Source organism: Seriola lalandi, unplaced genomic scaffold (assembly GCF_002814215.2).
Source record: "Seriola lalandi dorsalis isolate HSWRI2012SDOR001 ecotype SW California unplaced genomic scaffold, Sedor1 jcf7180002054898, whole genome shotgun sequence".
Lineage (NCBI taxonomy): Eukaryota > Metazoa > Chordata > Actinopteri > Carangiformes > Carangidae > Seriola > Seriola lalandi.
Genome location: NW_019525450.1, coordinates 2,451,122 through 2,472,043, shown reverse-complemented (window position 1 = coordinate 2,472,043; position 20,922 = coordinate 2,451,122). Strand labels below are relative to the sequence as shown.

The 20,922-nt window shown below is 40.2% G+C and overlaps 1 protein-coding gene across 2 annotated transcripts in view; it reads right to left on the bottom strand.

Annotated features, from left to right (window-relative positions):
• The window catches only part of cdh8 (cadherin 8), a 102,198-nt gene that overhangs the window by 15,453 nt on the left and 65,823 nt on the right, over positions 1-20,922 (bottom strand). For both annotated transcript variants that reach the window (XM_023429738.2, XM_023429739.2), the window contains exons 4-7: positions 18,728-18,847; positions 10,326-10,493; positions 9,876-10,063; positions 3,694-3,941 (exon numbers count right to left, since the gene is read on the bottom strand). In XM_023429738.2, coding sequence (XP_023285506.1) covers positions 3,694-3,941; positions 9,876-10,063; positions 10,326-10,493; positions 18,728-18,847 — 724 coding nt within the window. The remainder of the gene's footprint in view (positions 1-3,693; positions 3,942-9,875; positions 10,064-10,325; positions 10,494-18,727; positions 18,848-20,922) is intronic.

Sequence of the window (20,922 nt, the reverse complement as noted above, 5' to 3'; positions counted from 1 at the left end):
AGATGAACGTTCGCAGTAATGCTGCCATTACTCCTCTGCCACTCCTCCGCTATAGATCCTCCTTCACTAACTATAGCCTTTGTTTTTGGAGCCCCTTCTCTTTCCAATTTTCAAAACACTAAGTTAGAGAATAAGAGACTCGGAGAAAGAGACAGAGTGGAGAGAGGAGCACAGCTGCAGGCGATAAGTATAAAATACGCTTACTCCAAGTGTAAAGATTAACACCCATGTGTTGCAGCTGATACACTCACGACTATTCTCACAAGAAAACTTGGTTTTTCAGCTTTTTCCAGTTTTCTTGACAAATATTGATAAACAGATAAAAAGGCTATGGTTAATAATATAATTATTTTTATACAATAATAGTCCTGTCCAGGTCTGTTTGCTTCATCATTTTTAAGTATGTCACCTAAAAAAAGACCAAAAGACTTTTTATTTAGAGCTGCAATGATCTATCAGATTAGTTGATCGTCAAAATTGGCAAATGATTAGTGATTTCTGTTCCATTTTTAAATAAGAAAAGCTCCTCCAGTGTGAGGATTTGCTGCTTCTTCTGTTTTAAGTCAAATTGAATATCTTTTTCTGTTTTCAACTGTTTGTCACACCTTGGACTCACTAACCGGGGTGGACAGTAACAAAGTACTATTACTTGATATGAGTACATCACTTAAGTATATTTTCAGAGTATCTGTACTTTAGTTAAGTATAATAATTTTTGGGGGGGAGAAACTTATGACTTTTACTCCACTACACTTCAAAGACAAATCTTTTGACTTCACTACATTTCTATGAAGTACTCGTTACTTTGAAGCAGCTTTTATTCAGCAGAATTAAGTATCTTTTATTATTATTATTATTAAAACTGTGACAGGCCATTCATTGTGTTCACCACTGGAGAAAAATCAATCACAGCCAACTCCTACACTGTCAGTCATGTTGTGCCTGCTGCAATTTTTGAACCGCTCAATTTGAACTTGGCAGTGGCCTAACAATGGTTATGAGCTGTGTCAGAACACTGCCATGCTGTTTTGTGGAGGGTGGGGGTGTGTTAAAAAAAAAAGAAATACAAGAACAACAACGGCTGTCCTTATGTTGATTCCATTGTATTTTTTTTACAGACAGTTCTAATGTTTTTGTAGCTTATTCTACAAGCTTTTTAACCTACAGGTTCTACAGTCAGTCAGTCATTAGTAGGTTGTTTCAGAGTCAGTCGGTTCTGTGAATTTGGAACAATACAACAATGTTGACATAAAAAAAAAATTTACTTGTGAATACTTAAAGAAATACTTAAAGAATACTTAAAAAGAAAGTACTCCAGTACTTTAACTCCAGTAAAAATGTGACTGAACAACTTTCACTTGTATTGGAGTAACATTTGATCAGGAAGATCTATTCTGTGAGTCAAGTGATGGAGCTGTGTACTTTGTCCACTTCTGCAGGAAACTCTAACCGCTGTAGGGAAACATCTATTGATGCTAAGCTAGGGCACATCATCAGCGATGTATCCTGAGGTCATTGGGTGTTTTCTGGTCTTTCCAATATCAGCCACCCTCATTCAGGTGACCCATCCGAGGCTGATCAGCTTGTGCTCTTATAGCTGCACTCTGCCACCAAATTATTTTTATTATTACTATAAAACATAAATGGCAAATTACTCAATAAAGCAGATAATCATTAGCTGCGGTCCTGTATGCACTGCAAACAACCTAAGTCTAAATATTTGGCTTACTAAGATTCTCCACTATTTAGAACATATTTCTTTTTCTCGGGAGGGGAATAATTGAGGCTACAGCCTTCTGTCAGCCAGTATATGTGGAGGATTAAAATCTTCCAGACTGCAATCATTTTATCAGCCGAAAGCTCAGAGTTACAGGCTAATACAAACCCTGGCTAGGAGTAAAATCAAATGGTCTTTGGTGAGGGTGATTCATCATATTAAGCCCTCCATGACAATAGTTTGTTTCATCTCATCCCACCACAAAGAAAACACTTGACATCTGTGATAGATCATGCTCATCTTGAAGATTTGCAGCAGGGGTAAAAAAAAAAAAAGAAATGTATGTTTTGGACTTCAAAGAAAATCACAGAGATAAAGCAATTTGTTGTGACAAAATGCAAACTGGCAAGTAAATGTCTGGTTGTGTGTGTAATCTTTGAGCACTTATTCTCCCTGTTGATCAGTGGTTTTACAGGAGTTGGCAGGTGATTAATGCAGCGTTCTATCAGCCACTTACTCCTTCTCCTTCTTCTTTCTCTTGGAGAATAAAATTGAAAGTTTTACTTCAATTAAAAGAAGATTTTTCAGAGGGCTCTTTTCTGTTTCTCTGACTGCAGTGGATTTTTCTTTTTTTTTTTTTTTCGGCCTGACAGTCACACAAAGTCCTTGAGCACCAATCCATTCTGAAAATAACAACTTCTCCACAAAAAAATCATAAAATTGGTGATTAAAAGCATAATGAACACAGCGAGTGCAACTGAATGACCTCAGGAAAAATAGAAAAAGAACAATAGACAGAAACAGACTGCAAAAAGGCAAATAGCCCGCTGCAGTAAGACTCAGTTTGAACTCCATCATGCTCCAAACATTTAACAAGTGCCAAGACAGGATGTTGATATCTGGACAGTTTCACGGCGGCAAATGTGTGAGGACTTTGTGTCAGCAGGGTGCTGCCATCTGCATTCATGCTCATTCATTATTCAGCTACTTTTTCTTTCAATAACGGCGCACTGAAGGAGACAAATAACAAGTAGGCAAACATAACTAGCTGTTAATACGGGGCATAATTCAAAAGGATGTGCTATTTTGAGATGATTCAGTTTAATAATACACTGGACTTTTGTACACATAATATCTCACACTGGTTTCTCAGTCTTGCATCGACAAACTTAGGAGCACTGTGACATGGTATAAGGACAGAGAGAGGCAAAAGATGTCATTATACATGAAATATACTTCTCCTTTTACCAGGGGAGGACATCATGCAACCTCAGGGCTCAATTCCTCCCAGCAATCTCATCACTAAACATGAGGATGCCACCAGAAAGGGAGAAAAAAAAAAAAAGAAACCGTAGACTGCACCAGCCCTGTCTGTAGCCTCAGCCAATCTATGAAACCCAGCCTGCTCTCTGCTCGCCATGCAATTACACACAACCTGTTGAATGTTGTCCCGGGAATGCGGTCAGCAAGTCGCTAGAGAATTAATGAAATGCCAAGATGGAGGGAGAGCAATTGCCTGTATAACCTATCCTCAAGGTGCCCTTGTGGTATTTCCAAGAATAAGTCACACAAGTGGAGAATATAGCAGGGCTGGTAATACAGTGAAAGAGAAAAGTTGCGCCGCCTTCAACTCATAATCTACTTCTTCTTCTTCTTCTTTTTTTTGTACATCTGTGGAAATGAGAGTGATCATTGAGTCACTTCCTCACTGGAAGAGACACTATGGCAGTCTCCAAAGGTCACTGGCAGGCATGAAGAGATTTAATTGCATGCCTCAGAATCGACCCTTTTATTAAAACAAGTCATTATAGCCTGAAAAGAATTTGTTAACCTGTTCTCTCCATCACTTCTTGAAGTTGCACTAAAGAGCTTTTTTTTTTCCTCTTCCAGACTTGTATTTGTCAGGTCAGTCAATAGCAGATGGTTAGAGGTTTTTTTTCTACATTGCTCACTGTGAACTGCATTCATTCTCGTACCTGACGAGGCTCCCACTGGAGTCCGGATCCCTGGCGGTGACTGTCCCTATGACCGTGTTGATGGGGGCGTTCTCATTCACTTCCAGTAAGTACATGGGTTTGGAGAAAATAGGAGGTTCGTCGGAGTCTTCGACCACAATCTTCACTGTTGCTGTGTCTTTGAAGGGTCCGCTGTTGCCGGGCTCCAAGCGGATGTTGGTGGCCTCGACTTTTAGCGTGAAGGCTCTCTTGTTCTCGTAGTCTAAAGGCTGTGGGGGGGGGGCAAAGAGAGGAATGATCAAAAACTGCTTTGTTGTCCAACAGAGGTATCCAAATCACTCAAGTAATGTAATTAAGTGTAATATAAAGATGCTTTATAGATTAAAATCGACATTTTACAGACAAAACATAAGATCAGCTCATGAAATACAATGCATTGTTATAGATTAAAGGGACACTCGACACAAGTTTTACACACTGCATCCAGTTTTGACCTCGTCATCAAGGTCACCTTGAATTGGAAAAGAACAAAGTCAGAGATAAGAAAGTCTGTGTTGTTCACCAGGCAGGAAGGATGTTGTGAAAGACGCTATCAAGTTTCATTATAGGGAATGTATCCAGTGATTTTGGAGCCTGACTCATACTAGGGACCAAAAGTAGGGAGAGATCTTGGTCTCTGCTGCTTTGAAATAATTCTCTTTTAAGCTCCTGGACCCTTTTAAACTACCCATCACAGAGCAGTAAAAGTTACTTCCACCTCACCCAGCAAGATTAGGAACAATAGAAGAATCTAAAAGAGGCCACTCTGCATAATGAGTAGTTTTGACACTGTTGCTGAAAATGCTTTTAAACTTGAATTTAAAGGTCCCATATATCACACTTTTCCTGTGTTTTATTTGAAGTGTTAATACCCAGAAGAAGATATATTTGTGGTTTTAAATCATCTCAATGTAGTTTTACATCTCCTCTCTCAGGCTCCTCTCTGGAGCTCTAACAACAGGTCGGTGAGCCAATCAGGCAGAGGAGGAGACAAGCCACTGCGCGATCGAGACATCTGAGGAGGATTATACTCTCCTGGAAGAATCACATTAGCCAGCAGCTAACGTTAGCAGCCAGCCTGTTAGCGAGATGACGCCGTCTTCTGCGGCACTTTTACAAGACAGGCCGCAATGCATGATGGTCTAGCTTTGTGTGCATCTTCTGTACATTGCATTTTGGTGCGCTTCATGACAAATTTGCAGTGCACCATAGAGTGGATAAAATTTACAGTTGAAAATTCGAACAGCGCTACAAAATGGCCGATTCACTATATAGTGGACTATAAAGTGAGCGAGTGGATGTTCTGAGCAGGCCTTTGATTTATTTATCTGATCATCAGTTTGATTTAAATCAAATCAGTCACAATAAATGACAATTATTGACAGAGTTGCACATCCTGAGAATATTTTCCAGCCTTTATCGGCATGAGAGAACATAAAATCTCTCTGCTAACACTCTCTGTGACAGCAGATTATTTCATAGTGCCATCACAACCAGCTCATATCAGATAAATAAAAAATTGCTTTGTGCAGGACATGTCATTGTGTGACTGACATATCTGTTTAATCTCTGTTTTCAATTGCTATACCGTATTTCTTTTAAAGATGCCTCTTCATTAATATTTAAGAGAAAGAGGAGAGTCACAATTTTACTCTTCTGGCATCTCCGAGGACACCCCAGACTGTCACAATTTCATTCTGAATCACCTCTGGTCGCTCTCATACTACTAGAATAATGGGATCAAGTCACTTCCACGCTCCATAACCAGGATTTATAGGGAAATCAAAACTGGGCCTTGCCGCTTGAGGGGATGGGAGCTGGCTTGGGGAAAAGGCGAGGACTAAGAGGAGGGAGATGAACAAAACGAGAAATGTATTCAGTATGAAAAAAAAACAGGATGAGAGCAAGAGGAATTGTCCCTGAGGTCAGACAGGGCCAGTGCTGAGAGTTCTGGGGGCAGAGGGGGCATGTGGGTGGAGGGGCGTCTGGTCCGGCTGCGAGACAGTAGCAGCAGCCGAGGGGACGGGAGAGGCGACCCAGGGCTTTGACTTCCACACTCCTACACTCCTGGCATCAGGACACTAGTAGACAGACCTAAGCCCCTGAAGCCTCTCCAAGCCCCACTCCTCCACAGTCAGAGAAGCTATTTGGAACACTTTCATTATTAACCTCCCCTTCTTCTCCTCCTCCCTCTCCTCCTCACTCCTGACACCAACCCACCCTCCGTTCCTTCCTTCTCTCTCCCTCTCTCTCTCTGATCCTGCCGTCTGTGCTGAGAAAATACAGAGTGTGGCTGGACCGCAAGCCAATGGATTAATTCAGAGTGTAGTGGAGAGTAAGAGCCTGTATAAGGTTGTGGCTGGATAGTCAAAACCATTATATGGAAATGAGGAGAGGGAAAAAGGCCTAAGTTTTATTAGGATGTATTATTTGAAAGTCATTTATTGGTACAAACATTGATTTGGATGGCTGATGTCCAACAGAGGTGATGCTATCTGGCACTTTACTGTTATGTAATGTCTTTCTTTCTTGCTTTCTTTTCTTTTGTTCTTTCTTTTTTTATCGTAAGTAGTTTCACATATTATTGTCGGAATACTGAAATTCTGCCATTCAGTGTTAATAATATGAGTCAACACTGGCTATACTGTAAAAAGTACAAAATTTAAATCATTAATCATCAAAATTAAAGCTGCATCATCCAATGAAACTTAAAGCTGCAAATCTGGAATATTAAAGCTGCACTTTTGCTTTTTGTTTGTTTGTTTGTTGTTTTTCTGCAACTTAGCAGAACAAGCTGTCAACACAACACTTTTTTTCTTTAGCTGTTGTGGGCCATGAAACCAAAACAATGAGCTAAAGGATGCTGAAACAATCCACAGTTGAGTCAGATGATTAATTCCTGTAGGTTGATCCCTTTAACTGACCAATTTCACATCGTTCATAATAACCTGATCTATTGTCAATATAAAAAATGCTGATTAAAGCAGCTTGACAAGAACTTTTTTGACGGTCTTCACCTAATGTAGCACCACATTGAATTAATCCAGGAAAAATAGGCTCACGTTACTTTGCTTCCCCCTTATCAAAATATTTCAGTGTTATTCCCACTTGACAGCATGGGGAAACAACTCATTACATTTGTTCCCAGTGTCCTAACAAAGAGCTGAAAGGGAAGGGGGTTGGGAGGGCTGGCATATTTAATTACACCAAATCCACTTAAATGGTTTAAGGAAAACATGGCAGTAAACAGCTTCTTTGATTAGCAGAGCAAGGTTTGATTAAAATTATTTTTCATTATCAATTACAGAATCAAATAAAGCATCTATGCAAGCTGCTCTTTTAAATACTGTATGTTATCCTAGCCTTGGAATCAGGATGCAAGTCATATTTTGACCCATTCAAATTATTAATTCAATAAACGAACCGAGCGCTTTGAATGAGTAATCCAGAGAGAACCACTTTGATTTTTATTAGTATGCATAGTGCTACTGTTGTACAACTACCGTTGATTATTAAAGAGTTTCATGAGTGTAAAAAGAAAACTGTCGAGCTACAGTATGTAGCAGGTTTTTTGGAGTCAAGGTTGCACAGCCAGTTTTCCATTCTTGTATGATCCTGAACAAACATGGCTTAGCTGAATGATGCTAAATTTCTAAACAGAGACAGCAATAGACACATTCTTCTTTCTCCTGAGTTGACACCCCCTCGCCGCCGTGTCCCACACCACAACCCTGCTGTGTCATTCTTCGGTCTCTCTCAAGCGTTAGCATCAAATCAGTATGTACACAGGCCATTTAGAGACTTCAAAGTTCAGCGTTGGCTGCAGGGGTGAAAGCTCAGCATCCCACTAACATCCCTCGACAGGCCTGGGGGCTGGCAGATAAAAAGCTTAAAAACCCAAACAGCAAAGAATCTCTGCCCTGGTTTGTGCCTCTCCAGCCTCAGTTAGATCAATATGTTTTAACCTTGCCGCAAAGGATCTTTAATAATTTGAATTCCGCGTTAGATGGCAGTTTACAGTCCCGTACAGCTGTTGACAGGGACAGGGTGTGTTGGAGAAAGAGTCACGCTGAATCTTTTCTTCTGTCAGGATAACACTGGTGAGGAACAAAAGAGCGACGGCATAACAACTGCTTCTTTTAAGTCGTCTAAACTTGGGACCCCGCTGTCTGGAGGGATGCAAAGAAACACTAAGTGTGCAAATGCCTCGCGACTTTCCCAACACGTTATCATCTATCTCGCCTTAGTGATGTAGGCAACCGACTCAAGGGCCACAGAGAGAAAGCCGAGCAGACGTGGGAAGAGTGAGGCTCTCTGCGGGACATGGAAGTGGAGGTTGCCTAAAAGACTAACACATTTGACATTTGCTTTGTCAACAGTTAGATTTTATGACTTTGTGTCGAGCTTGTTCTCCAGTGCTGATGTTTTCTTTAGTGGCAGTGAATCGTAGTCTCAGCAGATTGCCTTAGCTCTTATACATTCCACCTCCCACGCAGTTCATTGTTCACACTTTGACAAAGTCACACCGCATGTCCTTGGGGTAATGTCATTTTACATCACAACACAATGGCATTCCATGTTTGAGTGATGTATAGCTGTTCTCTCCAGACACTGAACCAACCATGACTCAAGACTTGAGAACGCCCATCCATCAATCATGCGTATGATTCAATATATGCAAACATCTTCTACCAGGCACAGCTTCTATAGACTTAGGATACAGAATACATACATATATAAATAGCATGTGCTTTGGCTATCTTTGATAGCATGTGTTCAAATCTCAGTTTGATTTTTCACAGATGTCCTTGAGATGCAGCTTTGTCTCAACTTGCTTGCAAGTCAAAGTGTTATTAAAATGCATTGCAGTTTTCAAATGTAAATTTCAGCATTGAGCAGAATATAGGATTTCATGCTCTAAATGTCTACAGGCGATCAACAATGTCCAGGTTCAAACTTCTACAGCTTTAATCCAACTTTTATATTCATACTGCATCAGTGCTGCAGATACAGAAACGTATCATATTGTGTGAAATTGCGCAAAGACGACTGAGAGCCTCATGTGTCTTAGCCTCTGCCATACTTTTAAAATGAACTGATGAATACAATGCTGCTAATTCAATACAATGCTCCACCGACGACACATTGCACTGTGTCATTATGTGCTAATGTGTTCGCCTCAAGGTGAAAGAAAATCAGGTTTTATGACGGGAATGTCGCTTGTTTGCCTCGGGACCACACACCTGGGAATATCTAGATGAACAAATTTAACATGTATTGTCTTTTCTTCTTGGAACAACTACTGCCAATGTACCCTTGAGTGAGGCAGTTACCCAGCAACTGCTCTGGTGAAGTTCCTTCAAAGGGCAGCAGTGGAAAAACTCCATCTCTCACATGTGGATGTGTTAACATTGCAAAAAACTTTGGGTGCGGTCCATCTGCTCTTATGGCGATGGTGATGTGGGTGTCAGCAAAACAGAACTTACCCAATGTTAGAATGAGGGCTTGAACACATTTACAATATGTAGCGATTTGCTATAAGCTAAAACAGCTGCAGCCCAAAAGACTAATGTGAAAATAACAGTATAGTGTAAGAAAAGGAAGCTATTCAGACTTCTTATTTTCACACATTTGCCAAATGTGTTTGAATGTCTACACCTGCTGGAATATTCATCTTTTACTTCAAGCAAGCAACATGTGAACGTGATGTTTTTTTTCTGCCATAGGTTTTTTGGAATTGACAAAAATATAGGTTTTAGTAATATATACAGAAAAAGCAAATGCTCCTTTAGCTCCCAAGCTACTCAGCCCCCAGTTTTTTAATATTTAATGCTACACTTTCGAGTGAAGCCTCCTCTCAAATGCTAAGGCATAGAAGTGGTACAGAAGAGGCTCAGCAATCTGTCCTCGTGTTAGCATGCCATTTAGCAAGAAAAACATGATTTATTTTTATTTTTTATACAGCATTTGCCCATGCCTTCGAGTCATTAGCTGGTAGCAGATTGATGTAGCTGCTATACCTTTTCTGGCTCACATTAGAAAAATGCACCTTGTTGCTCCTGCACCCTGCAACCCACGGCCCCGGTGTGTTTGACAATCGGTCGGTGAGTCACAAAGACAGAGATCATGAAGAAGTGACTTTAGCTGAGTTTCTTAGGTCTTACCTTTTTCAGTCGGAGAATCCCCTCCTGTGTCTGCGTGTCCGTGATAATCTCAAACACGCCTTGATCGTCTCCCTCGATGACGCTGTATGTTGACTTGGCGTTCTCACCGATATCTCTGTCATTTGCCTTCACCTTGCCGCCCATTTTCCCTAATGGTAGGTCTTCAGGTATTATAAACTCATACAGACCTGTGGAGGAAGAGACATAGCTCTAGAAATGTTGATCAAATTAAACTAAATCGTGGAAGCATATTACAGCACTGTATCATCATTAGACATTGCCGCCTTTATAGAGGAATGAGCTTCTTAGGAGCCTGTTTGATGAAATTTAGAAGATAACATTTATTTTTCCCAATTATGACCAATCAGAGAAATACTCATTTAGAGCAGCAGTCATTTGCTTCTCCTCGTAATTCGATTTGTGATGTTTTAAGGTCGCGAAGTGACTCACTTTTAGAGAACTTTGGCGGATTGTCGTTGATGTCTGTGAGTGTGACGGTGACTGTTGTCGTTCCAGACAGGCCCCCCATGTGTCCTCCCATGTCCTTAGCCTGAATGACCACCAGGTACTCCTCTCTCATCTCCCGATCCATCCCATGGAGAGCAATTTTTATGGTTGCTGGAGGTGGAAACAGTTCATAGCACATTAATGCAATTATAAACATGACTGATATACTCTGCACAACATTTTAATGATGCTCATGAGAGTATGCACAGGCAAGCATAAGAAAAAAAAGCATAACAATGCCTACAGTAACCTTCATGCCCACCTGACTCTCGAGGTTATAATATGCATTATTTCAGACCATGACTTTACAAAACAAGAGCTCCATACCGAGTGGAGGAGAATTCCCTGCAAGTTTATTCTCTTAAAAAGCAAGTCTCTGTGAGCATAGCAAGGTGGTCATGACTGAGCCAGCTCCAGCACTGAGAATCAGCTGTGTTTGTTTTCAAATGCGTTCTTTCGCTGTCTGCAGTCATTTGTATTCTGATTGAGTGTGAATTATGCTGTCTGTCTTGTATAATCTTGAATATTGTATGCAGAATGGACCTTATTGACTCTGCCACAGCGCTGAATATAAAAAGGGCTCAGCACCGGCATATACGGATAATCCACTCAGGAAACAGAGGCCCGCAGGATCATCAAATGAATATAAAACCCCTCATAAAAGCCAGGCTTTGGCATGACACCCTGCCTCGGTCCTGAGCTGCCTCAGACAATGAGAATATGCTTAGCTATGATGAAAAACATGGGAGGGGTTAGGATGTTGTCTGTGCCTCCATTTTCTATTCTTGAGATAGATATTCCTCAGAGATGTAGCACAATTTCAGGGTGAGTTTTGCTTTTGGAGGTCACACGCAACACTGATGATCTAACAACTAGAGAACGTGAAGGACAAGAGTTTGATATAACAAAATAACTACCTCATCAACAAGGTTGTACTGGGGGAAGGAGCTGTAACCTTGTTCAGAAAATCTAAATTATCCAATATAACAAGCTTTCTTTCATTTTACCATTGTTTCACTGGGGTTGGGGTTTTTTCTCCACCATAAGCATTACATGTTGCTATTACCATCATTCTCTATATAGCTCTATAAATCATGAACATCTGCAGTGTAATGACTGAACAAGCAACTTTATGACAAGATATATTTGTAGTTTTAAGTATCAAAAACCATCTCAATGTAGTTTACATCTCCTCGCTTAGGCTTCTCTCTGGAATCAGTAACAACAGGTTGGTGAGCCAATCAGAAGAGATGGTCTGAGCCTCTCTTCTGATTGGCTGTCTGATTTTAGGTAAACACTCAGAAAAACCAAATCCTGCGAGGTTGGATGATGCGTCCCGGTGGATGGGGCTTGGGGCATGGCTGAGAGCCATGACTGTTTTGTTGTGACATCACAAAAATATAGCAGATTTCAAGTAAACACTCAGAGAAATGAAATCCTGCAAGGCTGGACAGTGGTTTCGGGTGGGCTGGGCTGAGAGTGGTGGCTGATTAGTCATGACAGAAGTTACAGAAGTCCTGATGGCTGGTTTTAAGGCTCAGTTCCTGAATACAGGCTGTGTGCACTTCTCTGTGGACTGAGCACTTTGATACTTTCACATTATTAATATAAAACCTAGACCTGCTTTATAATCCAAAAAGACATCTTATACAATATGGGACCTTTAACTCTTTGGGGTCACAAATATGACGCAATAATAATAATAATAATAATAATGATAATGATAATTATGTAATGAACTATTGAACTTGTTTAAACTCAATTAACAAAGGATTGTAGCAAGTATATTATCCTACACAGACATTCAAGTTTTGTTCCTTCTGCACACCTCAGCAGAAATCCACATTTATCAGACCAGGCTACAGTTTTCCAGTCTTCAGCTGTCCAGTTTCAGTGAGCCTGTGCCCACAGCAGCCCCAGATTTCTGTTCTTGGCTGACAGGAGTGGAACCTGACGTGGTCTCCTGCTGTTGTAGCGCATCCGCCTCAAGGTTGGATGTGTTGTGCATTCTGAGTGGTTATCTGAGTTACGGCAGCCTTTCTGTCAGCTCCAACCAGTCTGGCCATTCTCCCCTGACCTCTCTCATCAACACAGCATTTCTGTCCACAGAACTGCTGCTCACTGGATGTTTTTGGTTTTTCACACCATTCTGAGTAAAAAAACTCTAGAGACTGTTGTGTGGGAAAATCCCAGGAGATCAGCAGTTTCAGAAATACTCTGTCTCGCCTGCCAACAACAATCATGCCACTGTCAAAGTCACTGAGATCACATTTTTTCCCCAATTCTGATGTTTGATGGTGAACATTAACTGAAGCTCCTGACCTGTAGCTGCAGGATTTTATACGTTGCACTGCTGCCACATGGGGGATACCATCATACACAGCAAAACAAAAGTCTAAGTGCTAATTTATCATGTCAGAATTAAATCCCTCTTTCAGCACCATGGATAGCACCACACAGCAGGGCATGCCAAACCACTTATTTAGAATTCAGTATAATATAAAATGATCTTAAAATACAAACATAAAGAATAAAAAAGCTATTGTCACAGGAGTCTGAGATCTGACAGTGAAATCCATTTCTGATTTTGACTGGCCATCGGGAGCACTGGTCGGCTGCCACATCAGTGGGTGGGTAAGAAAATCAGAAACGCCAGCAACTCGAAATGAGGCAATACGCTTACTGCAGCACGTCAGAGCAATAAAAGCCTTGTCAGGAAATAAAGGGTTTCAGTCCACAGAAAATGTTAAAGGACTAATTTGAAACGGTTACAGGAAGTGTTGAGTTTGTATTAAAGGTCCCATATTTGTGACTTTTCCGGTGTTTTATTGGACAGGCTCTGAGCCTCTCTCGTGATTGGCTGACTGTTTTCTGAGTGAACAAATGAAAATATAGCAGATTTCAAGTAAACACTCAGAGAAATGAAATCGTGCAAGGCTGGACAGTGGTTTCGGGTGGGCTGGGCTGAGAGTGGTGGCTGATTAGTCGTGACAGAAGTTCCAGAAGTCCTGACGGCTGGTTTTAAGGCTCAGTTTCTGAATACAGGCTGTGTGCATTTCTCTGTGGACTGAGCGCTTTGATACTTTCACAGTATTAATATAGAACCTAGAGCTGCTTTATAATCAAACAAGACATGGAAATCTATCTTTATACAAAATGAGACTTTTAACACGTAACTTTAACAGGGCAAACATGAGTGAATGAAAACGAGGCTTCATACTGAAATACTGGTATCACCAATTATTAAACAGAGGGAATTAGAAGTAAAGACTGTTAACCTCTGCAGCTGAGGTACATAAAGGCCCTGGTTATTATTTTAGGAATTACAGCAGTTGCTGTAAATCCCCCACAATGACATAATAGAAACTGGAACACTGCATACAGTACAAAGTGCATTTTCTCACATCCTTGTATATATAGATGGGTAACATTAAGAGAGTCTGAAGGACAAAGTGAGTGAACATAATCACAGCATCATTGACTTTTTAAAACATTAACTTTCCCAATTAAAAAGGACTTTAATATAACTCTTCTTATTATTCCTTCTGCTCTGCTAATAGGAATAAACAAACATATACGAGTGTTTATACTCCACACATTGTATTATGTCACTAGTCTAAGCAGTAAAAAAACAAAGTAGCCTATCACGAGTCCGATTTTAGTAAGATCTCTGACTGGCATCAATGAGGTAGGCCTACCTCGCTTTCACTCACACAAACAAATGAATCCATAAATAAAAACAGCAACACAAACAACACTAGTACTCTCTCTTCCACACGCACACACGTACGCGCGCGCACACACACACACACACACACACACTCTCAAACATACTTCAGTTATCCTGCTAGAAGCAACACTCTCATCTCTGTTGATCATCGTTAATTATTCAAATTAATTCCTAATCACTGAAAAGGGAGGATAGACAAACACTCATTTCCATAGATATTTGCCTCAACTTCTTTTTCTTTTTTCTTCACCGACCATTAACCAAGTGATGAATTGGGGCATGATGTTTATTTATTTATTGAATGCTTTTCATTTCCAATGTGGTGTTATAAGTGTCAAATGCATTCTAATGGTTGTTTTCCTCTTACCTTTTATTTTTCATTAACATTCATTAAAACATCTGGCTCACTTGAATGAGCCATCTGCGTGTGCTCCCGCAATCGCACAAAGCATGAATGCTAATCCTTAAACTGTCCGTTCAGTGCGTTTTCTATAGCCACACTCCGGCTGCTGCAGACGCTCGGAACGCTGGGACGCCTATAGCAGTGAGGACGAGCCCAAATTTCCAAGTGTTGAACCGAGTATTCATCTTAATTATGTACATAAATTTTGAGACTCCCTTTCTTTCAGCTTGTTTATTGTGTGCTGTTTTCCAAATTGCGAGTCGTCGATTTCCATCTCATTTCTTATTAATGTAATTTCACCATTATTTAATCATATTGCTTACAGACACATGTTAAAAAGTCAGCTGAAAAAGCAATTAAAGATCCAATCTGGAATCTGTTTCGAGATAACTTTATGCATCATGACGCTGCTGAAGAGTTTGCCTTGTGAAAGGAAGAAGTAATTATTATCATTATTGTTATTATTACTAGCATTATTTTAAATTCATAAGCCAATGATGTTACACAGCAGCATACGAGTGCTGGCCCATTTAGCATTTAGGACGACCAATCAGCTGATGGAAAACACGCAACTTAGTGATGCAAAGCTGCACTTATATGACTCATCTGATAATTTTGTAGTTTTAATAATGAATTCCATGCGGCCCTTTGTTGAATTGTGGTGATATTGAGTACATCATGATCAGATAGGGCTGTGGCATTCAAACCATCAGATGACCTAGTTAAACCGGGACAAACACAATAGAGAAAACCATTGTATTTGTCTGAGTGTATTCCAGTGATAGAGGCATACTTTTGTCCTCAGCCACCTACACGTCTAGCCCACACTTCCAGCTGGGAGAGGCAACACTAACTCAGCACCCTCCTGGTTCAGTATAAGGGCCGAGGTGATTTTATCATGTAGATTCCAATCACCTGTGGGTAATATCTTGTGTGTGTGTGTGTGTGTGTGTGTGTGTGTGATGCTTTTCATTTGTGCTGTCATTAAATGTTGTCTGACGAAGCCTGACGTAAGATCAAATGTTGCATTATTAAATTTATTGGAAGCCGTTGACACAGCTTATAGGGTCTTACTTCCATTTCACTCATCAAATCAGCTGTGTGTGTTTTTCTTATTTAACACATTAAACAACATTTTTTTTTTAAACTTAACATTTTAATTAAAGGTATACGCTCCTCAATTTAGCTATGAAGCCGCCAGTAACACGCTCTTTTTTTTTTTTTTTTGCCTCAGTGCACTGTTTGTGTTTTGAAACATACGCGAGTGTGCAGCTGCAGAGGGAAGGGGGTAGGAGAAGGGAGCGAGCCTGGGAGCCTGACTGAACAGCAGCCACATGCAGCGATAATCCGCCAGCATCTCAAAAAACAGATGGGCTGAGTTACCTGCAGTCCTGTTGTTGTTACACAACTTTTTTTAAGCTATAACCAACACGGTCAGCTCCTTTTTAGCGTGCATTTGGTAATGCTGTCCCTTATGGGCTTGCTAAAAAGGGGTGAGGTTACATAACAGCATCGACATATAGAGTAGATAGTGGTTAACGACACACATTAGCAGCCATGGCTGTGGTCTTATGATAAGTGTGTTTTTTTTTCACTATAAATCCCTGTTTTGTCCTTTCGGGAAATATATGAATTTTAAACCTAATGCATCACAACACAATTAGATTACCTCAGGTGGGCCAGCAGGTGGGAAAGCTGTTGCATCTCCACCTGCTGGAACCTGTGCAACTTGTAGCACCTGCAGGCAGTGCACACGCATATTAAAAAGCCACCCTCTCACTCACTGCTGTCACCTCAGTCTCTTTTTTTTTTCTTCATTGGAATCCACAATATTGGCAGCACAGAGACTGATGCTGCCAAAACCCAGGCAACATTAGAAATCAATATGAGCTAATGTGAAACTAAACTATGAATGTTAATGAATTCTAATGAACTGGTTGGTTTAAAAGATGCTGCAGGTAGAGGATGACCCTCCAGCCTAAATGTCAGCGTGGAAGAGGAGTTTCTGTTGATACACACCTGAATGTTCATGTATATTCATGTAATCAGGATCTAGATGTCTTGTTGATGTTTAGATGTCACAGTTTACCAAGTAGCCAAAAAGCTAAACTGATTTACTCATAGATCCATCCTGACTCCTAGAAATTATGCTTTACCAATCATGTTGTGATGACAACATAATCGTCTGGATTATGTTTGGAGGCAACATCATTTTAGGATGAATAATACGCCGCATTTATTATCAGCCATGGAGTCACTAGGAGGTGGCTGTGGTTCCACTGTCACACAGGAGACTAGGGCTCAGTAGGGAAAGATTTTTTTTTTTTTTTTTGATGAAATGTAAATAAACATTTTCTGATTTAAACTTGTTCTGTATGAAACCAGAGCACAGTCTGCAATGCTGCCAGTGTCTACACACACCCAAAGTGTAAAAAGGCTGTAGTCAGTACAAGTGCAAATTGCAGGATCAATTATTTTGATGGAAAAAATACATTGACCTTGAACATTTCATTGATATGTTCAGATTCAACATGTTTGTGACTTAGGAAGCAAAGTAGAGATTCCTGGCAAAACTTCACCTCCTTCCAAGGTGACCGGAGAGAGGAAAAAGTCTACAGAGGTCAAAACTCCAGCGACACTCCAGATTGATGAGCTTGATGGAGGTCACAAGCCTTAAGTATGTTAATTAATAACATTTGCTCATGTTATTAGAAAAACCTAATGCAGTGAGCATTATGATGTTGGGGGAGCATCATCTCTCTGTTTGTTTGTTTGTTTGTTTGTTTGTTTGTTTGTTTGTTTGTTTGTTTGTGATTTTTTGCTGTTAACAGCTGCTGCTACCTGCTCATTAGTATTATTGTATGTTGTGTATTCTGTTGTGTTGTGTTATGTGGATTGCATGTATTTTTGACTGTTCTTTACTGGGAGAAGACAAAGACAAATTTCCACTGAGGTGGACAATGAAGTCAAACAAATCCAATCAAATCCAATTATGTTTCCTTCAAAACACATTTACTGTTGCAATTTAGTTGTATAGAAACATCATTTCTGGGAGACAGGGTTGGATATATTACATTTGAATATTTCCATTCAAATCAAAGTTGGTCATTAACAACTTTGAACATTGGGCATGTAAAGCACAACGACTCATACCAATAATGTTCTTCTTTGAGATGCAGCATGTCTCAAGATTTTTGCCAGAGTAAGAGCAGGGACTTTTTTTTTAGAAAACCCTGATGCCTTCAAGTTGCTGCGGAAAGCTTGAAAACATTTGGATAGCACTTGTCAACAGTTGTAATACTTTTATTAGAACCGCTGCAACATGGTTGTAGTGGTATAACAGTCAGCTATTAGACAAGAGATTGTCAAAATATTTCAGCTGGAGCAAGGAACTTTTTCGATCATTTTCCACTTGAAACTGCTTGCTTAAAAGCCTGCTTGCTATAGCCCTGCTATAGCCTGAACACCCAGTTGTTTTCCTGGTGTCTGATACACAGTTGGGCCCTGAGAGCTTAAGACAGGCTTCACAGTTGAGGTGTGACCTTAACACGGCAAATTTGCATCTATGCACAATAAGTTGGACCCATCTAAGGTAAAGTTATTCGTAAATGTCATTCGGATGTACTTACCTAAAGACTTGGTCAAACACTGATAGCCTGCTACTTGACTTGACCTGAGGTGACTTTGTAAGCTCATTTATCTAAGTCGACAGTGGTAATGAAAAAGGACAATGTTTAAATACTAAAAAGGTTTTGGCCTAATGTGCTTGGTCCTGTCTAGAAGAAGAGGACTATTGAAATAATCCTTAGATGTAATCACTGTCTTACTGTAAAGTCTATTTCTTTCCTTTTTGTCCCATCATGGGCGTGGCGTTCATTCATTACATTTTGTAATACATTATGCTCTCCATTGGTTAGAAACAGACAAAGGATTTGCACACTGTGTTAATAGCTCCCATTAAATTTAATGAAGCAACGTTTCGATCTCACACAGATCTTCTTCAGGCTTTGTCAGGCAAACAGTGACTAACAGCACAAAGAGCTCCATTGTTAGGCTGCCCCACAGAGGTGTCATCCTTTTATGTCTCTATTTTTAAGTCATAGAGATTATATTGGTCCTCTCTGTTATTGGGTGTGTTGCGTTTAGCATGCCATGTCTTCCATGTTCAATTTAAGTTGGAGACAGTAACAAGTCGACAACTACTGTGCTTACCTGAATTAGGGTCTACGGAAAAATACGGTTGTCCCTCCAGTATACTGTAGACCAGTTTAGCGCTGTTCCCATACACTGGATCGTCGGCATCTGAAGCTGTTACCCGGGTAACTGGGGTACCTGTGGGACAGAAAGACAGTTATGAAGTATAACTCTGAAGGGAATCATCTCTACATTGCTGTGAAGTGCAGTTTGGAAGTGCTGAGGCAATCGAGATGAGACTGTTTGACCCTAAGTGGGTTTGATTTGTTCGAAAGTCTCATCTGTCTCATCTCGTGTCAGACTTTTACAACCCACTGCCAATTGTGCAGCAGAGTAGATGAAATCTGGCAGTTTCTAAGAATTTTATCTGCATTGTTTTAATTTCCTAAGCAAGGGACTGTATGAAAATTATTGGGATTGGGAGGGAAGCTGAACCATATGGTTCACTTAAAAAAAAAACAACAAGACACTATATGATTGTCCAATGGACCGTCTGCTTGAAATAGAAAAATTTGACCCTCCCCTCTAATGTATGAAAATAATACAACAGACAACAAATACTAAACTCGAGCTGCACAAATAATTAAAAGTGGCTTTCTTTTAAACTTAATATGTAAATGCAGTAATAATTTTCACAATATCCACCAAACCTCACATTAGAAACGATGGCAAATTGTGCATCCCACACAATGAAGTTATCTCTTCTCTTATTCATTGAGTAAATGAGCTGGTCATAGGTGGCAGCTCTGTGAAATAAGAAAAGGCTGAAATAAAATATAATTTCTTTGTGGGAAAATGTTTGTCCAAAACATCAGACTACCTTCACTAAATGAGAAAATACACCACCTTCCATTTCTCATCTCTTCTCCCTGTAATACTTATGTACAGTCCCTAACTGGATGCAAAAAAAGAACCCAATTCAATGTTTCAGTCTTGAGTTCAAACTGAAAACAACACGATATTTGAACCAACATGTGAACCCACAAAAACAAACTGCAACTGGTAATGTGCCTCCCTGTGCCCTTAATTTGTCTTTCAGTTGTGTGTTTACAGTCCTGGCATCAAAGTGTCAATTACTTGCAGCAAAATGTGACATGACTTCAGATGAAATATGTTGTAACGGGTGTCTGGTAGAACTGAGCAAACCAGTCATGTCAGTGCTGATTAGTCACCTTCGTAATGCTAGCTTCTGCTGGACATGTTAGCCTTTGTGCAAATCAACATGATAGTGATGGATGTGTCACATATTCATTATAACACAGCAGGAAAAGTAATCATATCTACAAATTGACAAGTAATACATGTTTTTCACAGCTGTTGGTTTTCAAGACTTTGCAAAACTTTGAATAAGCACACTAACAGGTGTATTGCAGCACCTGAATACACTATTGAAAGATAATCAAATGTACCATATGTCTTTGAGACTTATCACTTTGAGCAAATCATAAGCCTCAGCACTCAAAGAAAAACACTTTACTTTCTGTGAAAACTTCACTCAATATCACTATTCATTTAAAACCAGTGCAGTCAGCCATTACCTTCACAGCAACAATATTCACTCTAACAGAAATTAAGTTTTTTATTGAAGGTTTGCAGGAAATGTATACAGTGGCCTTCATCAATACACCAACTCCGCCAAATGCTCAAGGCAAATCAGAAACTACATTAGTGAGAATTCAATCCGCCATTGACAACTCCATTATAAGGCATCTGAAAAAAAAAACAGAATACAAAGTGACTATTAACGCAATTAAACGTATCCATTTTAAATCACAATGACCTAGCTCCTCATCAGTCTCAGTGTGAGGGAGTGGTGTGTCAGAGGGAGGGGGAGGGGGGGGCGAGCTGACGTGCTGACAGCGAGCAACGTGCTAGCAGGAAGCTACAGATGGTATGGTAATTGTTTCCGTGAAAGATGTTTGGAGGTGTTCTGACAACAAAGGGAGATGTCCCCCGTCGCAGACAAGCACGGGTCCTGCCACAGGCGCCGAAGTCTGTCCAGTGTAGACAAAAAAAGACTTGTAGCGCAGACCTCCGCCAAGTGTGAGTTTTTGGCTCTCACATTGTGATTCAGAGGCTCCAGTCATGAATTAAAACATGAAAATAAAAAAAATGCAGTGCCAGATGTGATGGAAACACAATCTTCACAAAGTTTACATTGTGTAACCCACAAATAAGACATCTGTATTCCACTGGCACGCTGAAACACCCCC